The sequence below is a fragment of the Podarcis vaucheri genome (genome assembly GCF_965113315.1).
Source record: "Podarcis vaucheri genome assembly, chromosome: 12".
NCBI lineage: Eukaryota > Metazoa > Chordata > Lepidosauria > Squamata > Lacertidae > Podarcis > Podarcis vaucheri.
Window position 1 is genome coordinate 55,110,188 of NC_138750.1, and position 13,289 is coordinate 55,123,476.

Sequence of the window (13,289 nt, forward strand, 5' to 3'; positions counted from 1 at the left end):
AGAACTTGGAAGCTGCAGCCATGCAACCCCAGTAAGCGAGGCTTCAGTGGGGGCAGCAAGGGGGACGGCATCATTTGTGCACAATATGGTTACCAGTGTGGTCACGCCACAGATTTGAATAATGGCATTATGATACTGGATTTTGCCTTTTACACAACTGCTGTACATTTGGATGACTAGCATCCTGTCCAGTGAAGCTAAACATTAGGAGATTCTAGGCAGTGCAAAAAAAATACTTCTTCACACATAGTTTGACCTATGGTATTCCCACCCACTAGATGTAGTGATGACCACGACCTGGATGACTTAAACAGAGAATTAGATCAATTCATGGAGGTTAAGTCTTTTTGATGGCTACTAGCTACTAGCCATGAGGTTATGTTCTACCTCCACTGTTGGAGGCACACTGTGCCTGTAAATACTAGTTGCTGGGTATCAGAGTTACACAGTGAGCCACTGTGAGAACGGAGTGTTAGACTTGATGGCCCTTTTGCCTGGTCCAGCATGGCAGAGGCAAATTTAGGGGAGCATGACAGGTTCACCCACACTGGCTACTGAGCCAAGAGGGTGCTGCAATAATGATTTAGAACGGAAGGCAAGAGGCGGGGGCTGCTGAATTTCGGCATCACACCACTGAAATTTGAAGGCCCAACATTCTCCACTGAGCAGGGGCCTCCTTCTTATGTTCTTATTTTTGTTAGACAATAGCCTTTTTACATAGGAATTGATAAAGAACTCTTCGGTGGATGCAACCAGGACTTGGTGATTTGTTCATTTTTTATTTGTCAGTAAGACTTAGTACTTGATCAGTTACCACCTCAATTCCTTGGACTCTCATCCTGTGCAAGTTAAGGCACGGGGTTCAGTTACAATCACACCACTCATGGAAGCACACTTGGGAGTTTGAAAGTAAGATTGCAATAATCCAAAAAGGATTTATCCCAATGCCACCCGCATGGCAAACCTACCGAAGCACTTATCTGATACTTATAAATCTCACTATTCTTAGGAGTAACACTCTGAAGTGGCAGACTTGTGTGTTTTGTTTGCTAGGGCCCATTTCAAACCTGGAGACAGAAGATGGAATAAATCCATTATTTTGCAAAGATCTGAGGACAGCATTTACCTGGGCTATTGGTAAAATTCTCATACGGAGTCAAGTTCTGTTTAGATGAAAAGGATGTTTCATTGGATATGCTCTGGCTGATATATTCCGTGTAGTTCTTGACACATTTGTGTCTCAAATGTCCTTTAAAGAGCTGAAGACCAATGAGGGCAAACACACTCAGGCAGAAAACAGTCAGGATCATAACATCTGCGAGTTTCTTAACAGACTGGATTAGGGCACCTACAATGACTTTCAGACCTGCAGAGGGGGGAAATGAATGACATATTAAATTCAAAATCAAAGTACCTGCAGAACAATTTGGAATGCCCAAATTGACCTAGAGTTAGTTTTGCCCCTCATTCATCTGTGTGATGAACTATTTTTGGTAGCTTTGATAAAAATAAATAGAAAGAAAATGTATTATGGATACCACTTGGGGGAAGGCAGGGTTGTCTGAGCAAATTTCCAGCAGCTCAGTTTCAAAACATGTATGTTTTGAGGGGACAAGAGGTATCTTTTAAGGGAATAAAGTAGCAGCAAGTATGCTTCTCAAAAACTTTATTTAAACCCTTGAACTAAAAAAGAAGCTGCTACTAATAGTAAAATGTAATACACTGCCATGTCCATCTTTATTGTCTGAAATATGCCTATATATGTTGACATGTACCCAATGTTGTTCATTCACTGTCTACTATATATTTTGGAAAGTTGCTTGTCTGTTCACTATGCATTTGGACACCTCTAAAATTTTTGAAACCAGTTTTTGCATGATGGTTTCTGAGATCAAGAAGCACATTTTCGTCTATGTTTGGATATAGTTGGTGACCTTTTTGAATCAAGATGGCACACTGAACTTTTCAAAATTGCACTGATTTTACCCACTGATTTCAAAATTACTTTTTTGTTCCTTAGAATTCCTAAGCAATAGCTGAGTACAAAACTGCTAGCTTTTTTAAAAAAAATAAACACAAATTTGGTGTGTCATATCCACTCTGAAAGCAGAAATGGCTGTGCAGGATAGTAAGTGATCTATAGGCATTAGCGGTCTGTTTTTAATAACTAAAATGATTAAGCAATGTGATTAGATGCCCAGGGTTGTGCCTTGACACTGATAGCAAAAAGTCCGTTCATGTCCTTGTTTTCTTCTATCGATGGGATGAATGACTAGACTGCTTATAATTTGCCACATTAAACGTGTCATTGTTTAATTTTCTCCAACCAAAATTACTCACTGTGCATTAACAAATTGTCATCCTTTCATTTCTGAACTCTGGATATTGTTCAGATTGCTGCAAATACACAATTTGCTATGACTTACAGCTTGCATCCATTAAGTGCTACCCCTGTAGTACCCATAAGGGGTTTGGGTTGCCCCCTAAATTACAGCAATATATTTGATTCAGATTGTGCTGATATAATCAATATGCATATATGTTGCATTTAATCAATGCACATTCACTGTTAAGTGAAAACTGTGTCAAACACCAATGCACGATACAAGCATACACCAGTTCTGATACTAATTTTAGAACTTATCTGAGGTAAACTCAAAGTGAAACATAGTGGAATGTAGTGCAAATAAACCCATGCTTTCCTAAATATTCTGTGTGCAGCACTTAGTAAATTGTTTTATGTGCTCCATTTAATAAATAAAAACAACAGATGGATGGAACAGAGAAAATCTGTTCATTGTTGGTAGCAAACCTATACAGCATCCAGATCTGTAATCAGTGGGCTTGAATTTTCAGCACAGTTTGTATGATTTGTAAATGGGCAGCCAGCCAGCATGTTTTGCTTTGTATAAAAATAATATCAAATGAACAATCACTAACCATAACTGTTTGCAACAGGACATGAAGCAATTGATTTTCTCTACAGGTGGTACAGCAAGCTAACATTTTTATTATTATTATTATTTAACACCTTCAAATGATGAAGGTATTTCATCCGCTTAGGGAAGATAACCTACGAGACACCTGCATTTGGAAGTTTTCAAAACAACATTTTAGGGGTGTTTTCAAATCCCTCACCCACCCACATTGAAGTGAACAGAAAAATACAATAGGTTTTTATTTTGTCCTCATGAAAGTTTCGGGTTCTTCCCCATCCCCAGCATGCTCCTCATGCATGCAGGGGTGTTCCCCCCCCCCAGTGTTTGCATAATGTCATTGGCTAACCCATAATTCTCCCATTCATTCCAGATTTTCCCTTTCCGGGGGATATCCAGTAAGCAAAAAACAACAACCCAACAACAAACAGTTGCCAATACCCCATTTGCAAATTAAGCCCCTGTTTGGAAGCATCTCAGTTTACCAGCAACTTGCAACACAGTACAGGATACATGTATATTTATGTACAGTATTCTAGTATTTCACAGATAAAAATAGGTACACTTGTGAACATATTTTATGTCTACCAAAGAAAGAATCATGTCAAGTCCGGTTTTGTCCCCCACTACTACACAATGCTTCCTGTATTAGACATTCAGATTGCCTCTCTTGCTACACTAATTTAAAAGTAGAGTGTTTTTCCTTTTCATTATTGATATTCTAGGGAAACACTAATCTTTTAATATATGAACAGTTCAAAATAAACATCGGCAGGTGCAGCATGTTAAATGGCTGGGCATGCCCAACATTTACCGTATTTTTCGCCCTATAGGACACACTTTTTCCCCTCCAAAAATGAAGGGGAAATGTGTGTGCGCCCTATGGGGCGAATGCAGAGCTGCCTGCAGTCCCGGGGCGAGCGCAGCTCTGCACAGCTCTGCGCAGCCATCCAGAGCGGGGCACGAAGTCGCGCCCGCCTCCCGATGGCTGCGCAGAGCTGCCTGCTGTCCTGGGGCGAGCTGCCTGCATTCCGAAGCCTGGGGAGACCGGCACGACTTACCGCTGGGCTGCCTAGGCTTGCGGATAGCAGGCTGTTCTCGGGGCTGGGATTGGGGGAAGCTCGGGCTTCTCCCGCGCCAGCCCCGCGCCTGGGGGAAAAATAATTTTTCCCCCTTTATTCCCCCCCCAAAAAAACCTAGGTGTGTCCTATGGGGCGGTGTGCCCTATGGGGTGAAAAATACGGTATTACCTGCTGTCAGGGAACTGACATCAGAGCGAGAGGCGAAGGGGAGGCTCCCAGATGATGCTGGCGAAGGACCCAGCAGCAGGGGGAGAAACAGCTCAGTGGAGGGGGAAGCCAATCAGCGCAACACCAGGGATAAAGGGGGGGCAGACGGGGGAATTGGAGAGAGAGCTCCAGGACTCTTCACTGGACATCAGTGAGGAGAGCCCAGGTCCTCCGCTACCCACGCCTTCCCTGCGCAGAAGACTCCCGCGCAGTGAGAGGAGGAGGAGACTGGGTGTCAAACAACTTTTATGTTGGAAGAGGTTCAAGAAACGCCCACTGACGGATTCTGCCAGTGACTGAGGCAGCCACCATGAGAAGGGGCTGTGCAGTCAGAAAGGTTTAACAAGGCAAATTAACCGAGAAAGGCACCAGCTTACGCACGAGTAACTCATACCTATTACACCTGCCCACAGGTCACAGGGTGCATTATAAGATTATTATATTATTATTATAATAAAAGATTTAGTCATCCTTCACCCTTAGGTCCCAGGGCAGGTTACAACCATTTAAAACACAACATGAAAAGCACTTTGAAATGCATTACAATAACAAAAATGCATCTAGGTGCATTGATGCATACGCATGAGCCTCCAGATGCATCAATCCTAACCTAGAGATTCACTTCTAGAGAACTGGGCATGGGGTGAGGCTCAAGCCTGGAAAATGACAGCTATAGCAACTCATCCAGGCAAAAAGCTAGCAAGCCTTCCTATATGTGCCCCCCCCAAAGGAACAGCTGCAACACGTTTGTCTCTGATAAATGAATACCATTGAAATATGTGCATCTGACGTGCCATTGACACATAGATTTGAACTTTGCAAAGGCAAATGCTGTCAGAAAGAATTCAAAGGTTTTTCATACCTGGGATAATGGAAACGGTTTTTAAAGCTCTCAGCACCCGGAACATCCGAAGGACGGAAACACCGCCCATATCAATAAACTCTCCCAAAAGTCTGTAAAATCAAAATGTGAACTAAGTTTTAAAAAGATACAAACTTGGGGGAGGGGTTACAGCAGCAACACTGGTCCCCTAACCAGCCTTCTCGGTAGTGGCACCCGCCCTGTGGAACGCCCTCCCACCAGATGTCAAAGAGAACAACTACAGGACTTTTAGAAGACATCTGAAGGCAGCCCTGTTTAGGGAAGCTTTTAAGGTTTGATGCATTACTGTATTTTAATATTTTGTTGGAAGCCGCCCAGAGTGGCTGGGGAAGCCCAGCCAGATGGGCAGGGTAAAAATACAGTGGTGCCTCGCAAGACGAAAAGAATCCATTCTGTGATTCTCTTCGTCTAGCGGTTTTTTCGTCTTGCGAAGCAAGCCCATTGACGGATTAGCGCTGTCAGCGGCTTTTAGCGGCTTTTAGCGGCTTGTCTGCTGATCGGATCAGCTGATAAGCGGCTTAGCGGCTTAGAAAAGGGGGGGGGGAAACCAGCAGGAACTCGCAAGACATTGTTGTCTTGCGAAGCAAGCCCATAGGAAATTCGTTTTGCAAAGCATCTCCAAAACGGAAAACTCTTTCGTCTAGCGAGTTTTCCGTCTTGCGAGGCATTCGTCTTGCGGGGCACCACTGTAATAAATTATTATTATTATTATTATTATTATTATTATTATTATTATTATTAGCCTGACCCAACTGTAGCTCTGCTCAACATACTCCTTGCTGTGCCCATGAAAGGCATTTTAGTGGCAGTGGGCAGCCATGCTGCTCTTGAATGGAAGCAGAGCTTGGCTTCCATTTTGCAGCGGCTGCTTGGCATCTTACATTTACCCCCAAATCCATGCCCTGGCCTATAGGTGTATAACTTGGGGAGGCCTTACATTCTGGGTAAATGAACACTGCAGTCGATCACATGGCCACTGCAGGTACAATTTGCTGCCATTCAGAAGTGGCACTGTGAAGCTGGCACAGGGACGCCCCCCCATGGAGTCCGATGCAGCCATGGCATCAGCAAGCGAGGTGGGGGGCATTAAGTTCTTCATCACTGTCCAGAAAACCAATGGCCTGGCAGAAGCAGAGGGACAGCCCTTAGAATCATGGAACTGTAGTGTTGGAAAGGGCTCTCAGGGTCATCTAGTCCAACCCCCTGCAATGAAGGCTTAAAATACAGAAGCTTGTCTACAGCCTTAGCAACTCTACTGTGCAAAGCACTGTATATGCAACAAAGATCTGGGAGGACCTTTGTTGTATATACAGCAATATATTATATTACATTAATTTATTTTAATTTAAAATTAATATTTAAAATCAAAATCAATTTTAATTTAGAATTAATTAATACTAATTAGCAACAATCAGTTTGGAGGTGCAAATATAGTGAGAAGGGTGGTAGGAAAGATTTGACTCGGCTTAGCCAGTGCTAGTTTCATTTTTGCTAAATGTTTGTAAATACAGTGATACCTTGGTTTACAACCATAATCCGTTTCAGAGGCCTGCTTGTAAACCAAAAAAGGTTGTAACCCAAGGCACGCTTTTGCCAATGTTTTTTGTTCATAATCCCTCAAAAAATGGGTTGTAATCCAAAAAAAGGTTGCAAACCGGGACACACACTTATGGGTTTGATGTTTTTGTAATCCAAAGCGTATGCAAACCAAGACGTATGCAAACCAAGGTACCACTGTAATCATTACATGAGCCTTTTTTTGAAGGGCTCTTACTTCAGGCTGAGGCCCATAGCAGGAGGTAGCCTTTGGGGCCTGATTTTGTTTTTGTTTCATATTTCTCTCTCCCCACGGCCACCCCTTCCTTCAAAACAAGACATCTAGGCAATCTTCCATGTATGTGTTAGTCAAGACCAGAACTTTGGTTTTTCTTCAGGCCTATCCATGGCCTTTATCTCGGTGTATTCAAGTGACATGTGTCTATTTTACTGATGTTTTTTTTTACTTTTCCACCCCAGCGTTCCTCTCAAGAGCTTGGGACATTTTCTGGGCAGTCTTCTATTTTAGATATTAAGCTCAGATGGTGGCCTTTTACCTCAGATTTATATACTGCTACTTTCACACCTCTTTCCAAAGATTTCTGGGCACTTCCTGGCCAATCATGGCTCCGTCTAGGTATTAGGCTCAGAACTTTACCTCAGGCTGAGGGACTATGAGCAGATTTTTATTCCCCTCAGCAGAGCTTCTGGGCTTAAACTACAATATGGTTCCACAGTCAGAAGTCTGAACATGAAACGGTTTCTCAGCACAAAAGTACAGCTCTGGGGAAAGTTATCAATGGCATTTTGAGAGAAGCTAAAATTAACAGATTTGCCAATCCCCAACTGCAGGGTAGCGTGGTCACTTGCACCACCTCAGCAAGGCAATGCTGAGGAGGATATTTTTACCACACATTTTGGGGCCAACGATTGCAAAATATGTGGTAGAATGACCAGTTCTAACACCTCAAGCGACATGGGAGTCAAAAACCCTCAGCGAAGAAGTACCGTATTTTTTGCACCATAACACTCACTTTTTTCCTCCTAGAAAGTAAGAGGAAATGTCTGTGCGTGTTATGGACGGAATGCCTACAGGTGGCATGCCTACGGATTTTCCTCCCCTAAAAACTATGTGCGTGTTATGGTCGGGTGCGTGTTATAGAGCGCAAAATACGGTATCTTATCTTCAGAGGAGAGTGGACCAGGGGATTGGATCAGCTCTTTGCTTGCTGAGTCCCAAACAGGATGGAAGCGAGACACACGCTTCCTCCAGGGACCTGCAATCCTCTATTAGGAGCCATTTGCAATTAATGGTGTGTGTTAGTGCTGCCTGCAGGCAAGGCTCTCAAAGCACTGTCCTTTTAGTACCGGCGCTGTATGGAAAAGGATCGGGCATAATATACAGAGAGTGCAGAATGTAGTAATGGGGAACAGAATTCAACTTCCTGAGAAAGCCAATCTCTGGTCCTAATGCCTGCAAAAATATTAGGCTGGAGAAGCTGATGAATAACCATTTCAGCATTTGGGGGAATCCCAAGTTTTACAGCAGCGCAACAAAATCTTTATGAGCGAAATCTAGAGGACTAGAAAGCATTTTGTGAAGACATGAATGGCAGCTGCAACGATAAAAGCTTTCTCTCCTTCCTCTAATCACTTTTATATGTGCTTTCTACCCAGAAATTAATTCAAACTTCTTTTAGGCTCAGAGACCAGAGTCAAGACTAACATTTTTCCATGTATAAGATGCCCCCATGTATAAGACGACCCCTATTTTTTGAGCCCAAAATTAGGAAATCATTAATTGCAACATTCCGTGTAGAAGACGACCTTCAATTTTAAACTTAAAAAAATTGGGGGGAAATATAGTCTTCTACATGGAAAAATATAGTAAGTACTCTAAACATGGAAGGGGAATAAGTGCATGCTATGTTGTTGTTGTTTTTAAATGTCCCTTTTAGCCACCACTGTCCAATTTCTTGAAAGGAAATTATTTAATTGCAGCAAACACTGATGCTTACGCCATCACGATAACACTGAAATCCAGCCAGTTCCATGGGTCTCGAAGGAAGGTGAATTCATTCAAGCAAAAGCCTCTTGCCAATATCTTGATTAGACATTCAAAGGAATAAATGGCCGTGAAAGTATACCTGGGGAGTGAAAGTATACAGGGAAACAAGGTCAACAGAGAAAGTAAGGTAACAATCATAAGGTATATTCCTCTGGCTTACCCCAATGTTTTCAGTTTTAAATGTATGCCGATTTGCCAACTCCCCATAGAGTAATGGAAAGTGAGCATTCATGTGATATTGGTCCTTTTCTGTCTCGAGGCATTATAAGGGACTAATAAACTGTAATAACTCTTTTTTTAAAGTATAGAAAAAGACTGTGGGTTGACCTTAACAAAGGCAAACTAAGAGTAAACCAATTTGCTACCAAAAAAAAGTGATAGCAGCTTGGTCAGAGGGCATTCTGAATATTACTTTGTTGGATACATGATTTTAGATTATGAATTTAAAATCAGTGTTGAAGTTGCTTTTCCATTACATATTGTTTGTGGACTGAAAACAGCACTCAATACTGACCATATTCACTGCATTGAATAAGCGAACATTAGCCATTTCTGCTCCTGTTTCCATTTTCTTCAGCATTCTCCGACATCCCTAGCTGTGTGTAATAGTCCCTAGATAAAGGCATCCAAGCTTGAAATAAACTCAAACAAGGTGCATATGAATTAATCCTTGCATAAGATACATTTTTCCACAGTGTGTTCTGCATTTTTAGGTCCTGTATTAGGAGAATATAGTCGAAATAGAAGGAACAATATCACCAAAGTTACTTACTCAACATACTTCGTGGAGGAAGTCTCACTGCTATTTGACTGCACGTCCGCAAGAGCCATGAAGACACAATTGGTGAAAATAGTGACCATAATAAACATAGTGAACAATGTAAGTAACAGGAGTTAAGGAAAATGACAATTGAAAAACTTTACACTAGCATTTGCTACGGATTCTCAGCTTCAAATGTGGGGGGGGGGTCCACCCACCCCTCCCTTGATGTAAGGTTGAGCATAAATCTTATCCCCATAAAAATATTAGGTTTGTAGAAGTAGCACAACTTTTCACACACCCTATGACAGCCTTCTACAGATTTTGTCAGCCCCACTAGCATAGCCAAGGCCCTGGGGATTATTCAAGTTGTAGTCTGAAGAATCGGAAGGGTACCATCCTAGGGAAGACTGCCTTACAAGGAGTTGTGTTCCAGGTGTGGCTACACCTTGTATCTCTCTTCCTGAATTACAACAGAATTTGACTGAATGGCAGCAGTGTAACATTGGGAGAGAAGATATTTCTCTCAATACTGGAACTCAAGGCCACCCAGTGAAATTGGTTAGATGCACATTTCTCCTGAACAACAACAACAACAACAAAGAGGGATTCTTTACACACATACACACACACACCCCAAAAACCACCATCAACTTAATGCAGAATTAGCCAGATGTTGTTGGACTACAGTACCCATCATCTTGATCATTAGCCATGCTGTCTGAGACTGATGGGACCTGAAGTCCAAAACATCTGGAGCCACCTTGTTGGTTAACCCTACCATAATAGGAGCCATTGCCGTCAGAAGGCTATAAAAGAGATAAATGAATGGAGGATTGGTTCATGAATAGCCAGTAGCCATGAGAGATAAATGGATGTTTCCTGGTCAGAGGCAGCATATTCTGAATTGCACTTGCTGAGGAACAATGAACAAGGGAGGTCTGTTGCTCTTGCACTTCTTCTTCACGTAAAGGATATGAATGTACCAAAAGCTTAATTACCATTAGTCTGATTGGATGAAAAGGGCTAAAGATGTACAAAGCACGTGTGGCTGTAAATCGGAAGATGGCCTTCCCTTTGTTCAACACCATAAATGTCTGTGGGTGGAAATACATTAACTGGAAACATTGTTCTATGACAGTTAATGCTAATATCACATGATGTGCTTCGTCCCTAAGTATATCAATTAAGGGGAATGAATTTGGGAGGTTTTTTGTTTTTTGTTTATAAAAAGTAGGCTACAAAAAAGGTGTCAGGAGTGTTCATGAAAGGCAGGAGAGAGACTGTGAAAGCTGCTGGAGGAACAGGTTAATGGACTTCAATGTCTGTACACTAATGTGCAAAGCATTGGAAATAAACAAGATGAGCTTGAGCTCTTGGTACAGCAAACTAAATATGACATAATAGGCATCACTGAAACCTGGTGGGATAAGTCCCACGATTGGAATGTAATAATGGGGGGATACAATCTATTTCAGAGAAACAGACCAGGTGTTTCCTGCTTGGCAGGGGGTTGGACTCGATGGCCCTTGTGGTCTCTTCCAACTCTATGATTCTATGATTCTATTCTATGATTCTATGATTCCTAACTTGCTCACCTTAAAGGGCTAGCAGGATTCTAGGGGCTGATATGTGACAATCGATCATTTATTTGTATGCCGTCTTTCCAAAGTTCAAACCATGTGCACGGCGGCTTACAACATATAAAAAATGATGGGGTGGAACTGTCAAAAAGGACAGGAAAGAGAATGAAAACCTAGTAGAATAACTGCAGATTGATCAGCGCTAACTGGAGAAGCTGAATTGTGATGCTACAGTCCTGTCAGCCAATAGGGGGTTCTTCTCAGTCTCTCTCTAGGATTGTAGTTATCAGCTAAGCCTAAAGTCTGCGCAACGCTGCACTAGAAATCAAGGAGAATACACTGTCAGAAGGAAATCTGCAATGTTAATGAAGCCCTATTAGAATTATTTAAAAAGCACACAACTCTCCACCTTCCTACGATCACCTTGTTTCTTTCAAGTAAATCCAATCAATATTGCAGTTCCCGCCCCCCTTCTCATTATATTACCAAAGCCTATGGGCCACAAAACATTTCTTCACCTTATGATCATGATAGTAGGGGTCAAGATCCTCAAGAGGTTCTCCAATGAGCTCCAGAGGAGGGTTTCCATACAGGGCAGGCAGCTTCTGGAATACCTGTAGGTCAAGCTGAGGGCGTGGCTTCTCTGCAGGGGGTGGGTCTCTGCATGCTTTCTTGGCCGCAATGCGTTTCTCAATGGCAACCAAGGATTCGGGAGTGAAGCGGCGGAAGTTGTTAGCTCCCAGCAATGTCAAGTCAGCCATTTTTGCATTCTTCTCATAAGCAGAACTTACTCCTCGTTGCAAAATTCACTGTGGAGCTATATCTGTCTTTGGCCACACGGTTGGGAAACACTTTCTGAACAGCAAAGCAAAGTAGGAGGTGACTAGATAAGGACACCAGCTGAAATCTTAAAGTCATAAAAAGTGGTTTAGTGTTGCTAATGTGGCAACTCGTTTCTCGTTAAGTGCACATTCGCTTACAATTTAATAAAACAAAGGAAACTTTCCATTGCAGAAAGGGGAAGCCTCGAATATTTTCCAGACTATAGACAATTCCCGTAAAGTGTAAAACGGTCAGAAAGAAAGAAATGGCCACACAAATTAACTTTCATACCCCAGAGGTATTCTTGGAAGATCCCCATTGATCTCAGTAAAAGACAATGACTCTGTTGCATATGATGCAGCCTCAACTGCACAGATTCAGAAGAGATAAAATGAGGTACTTCTCCACACAACGGATAATTAAGGGTGCAACCACTGTGCACACTTAGGTGCAAATAAGTCCCATTGAACACACTGCCAAAAGTGATACCCAGTGACTTAGATAGCTTTAAAAAGTGGCTAAACAAAGTCATTGTAGTTCTATCAAGAGTTCTCAATGGGATTTCCCTCTCTAGAGGCGGTATACTTCTGAATCCCAGGATTACTGTATACTGATCGAAGAAGATTGCCCTCATTCTTGACTGACTTTGTCGTGGATTAAAAGCTAACCATGACATCATGTTCACTATGGGATTTCGGATTGGCTAGGAATAAAGTTCCTAAGATATAGACCAATTAAAAATGGTATCAAAGCAACTATCAGTCAGGAAACAAAAGGCAAAGAATTGTGGAAGTTTGGGAAATAATTGCACACACCGTCAAAAAGAAAAAAGAAAAAATGACTACAGTTTCCTGGAGATGTTGTTCTCTGGATGCAAAATTTGGGTTTCCTTGGCACATTGTTTTGATATTTCTTCAAGTGCATATTACATCAGCCCTGATTCCAAATACAACCACCAAGGAAATCTGTTGAGATTTACTGCAGTTCGCATTGTTCGAGACAAATGATAGTGGGGCAAAGGAAAGCTAGTTTGAATTATGTATGGATTGATAGCACTCCTCCACAGAGCACAGAGGGAATAGTATAATTGCTGCTCTGCACCCTTTGCCAAATGTTGCAGGCACCTGCCCAATAGTAGCTTGTTAGCAGCTGCGGTGCTTCTGTCAAAGCATGCCCAGCATAAAAGGGTCGCAATTTGGTTTTGAAAGCCTAACCACATGCACAACTATGTCATTTTGCTCTGAGAATCCTCCCAGTTGCCACACGGAACTAGTCATTTAATACTGGATGCAGAATTTAGCACCTTGAGAACCTTAGTGTGCATTTTTGTCTAATGCAAAGAGCCCTGTCAGGCAATATGTTATACACTATTATAACATATGCTAGGAGTCTTGTACCCAGTATTGCTTGGA

At 42.2% G+C, this 13,289-nt stretch overlaps 1 protein-coding gene and 1 long non-coding RNA gene across 7 annotated transcripts in view; one reads left to right on the forward strand and one right to left on the reverse strand.

Moving 5' to 3' along the window:
- The window catches only part of LOC309514809 (sodium channel protein type 5 subunit alpha-like), a 39,085-nt gene extending 31,425 nt beyond the window's left edge, over positions 1 to 7,660 (reverse strand). For 4 of the 6 annotated variants that reach the window (XM_082192131.1, XM_082192127.1, XM_082192130.1 and 1 more), the window contains exons 1-3: positions 6,046 to 6,142; positions 5,088 to 5,179; positions 1,127 to 1,366 (exon numbers count right to left, since the gene is read on the reverse strand). In XM_082192131.1, the coding sequence (XP_082048257.1) occupies positions 1,127 to 1,366; positions 5,088 to 5,179; positions 6,046 to 6,107 (394 nt within the window). In that variant the 5' untranslated portion in view covers positions 6,108 to 6,142. Of the gene's footprint in view, positions 1 to 1,126; positions 1,367 to 5,087; positions 5,180 to 6,045; positions 6,143 to 7,111; positions 7,267 to 7,610 lie in introns of those variants that run through there. The other 2 variants (XM_082192129.1, XM_082192128.1) reach the window with 2 other exon arrangements.
- Positions 6,846 to 13,289, forward strand: part of LOC309515121 — a 40,084-nt gene continuing 33,640 nt past the window's right edge. Inside the window, exons 1-3 of the long non-coding RNA XR_014212291.1 lie at positions 6,846 to 7,002; positions 8,646 to 8,839; positions 9,426 to 9,592. This is a non-coding gene — a long non-coding RNA (uncharacterized lncRNA). The remainder of the gene's footprint in view (positions 7,003 to 8,645; positions 8,840 to 9,425; positions 9,593 to 13,289) is intronic.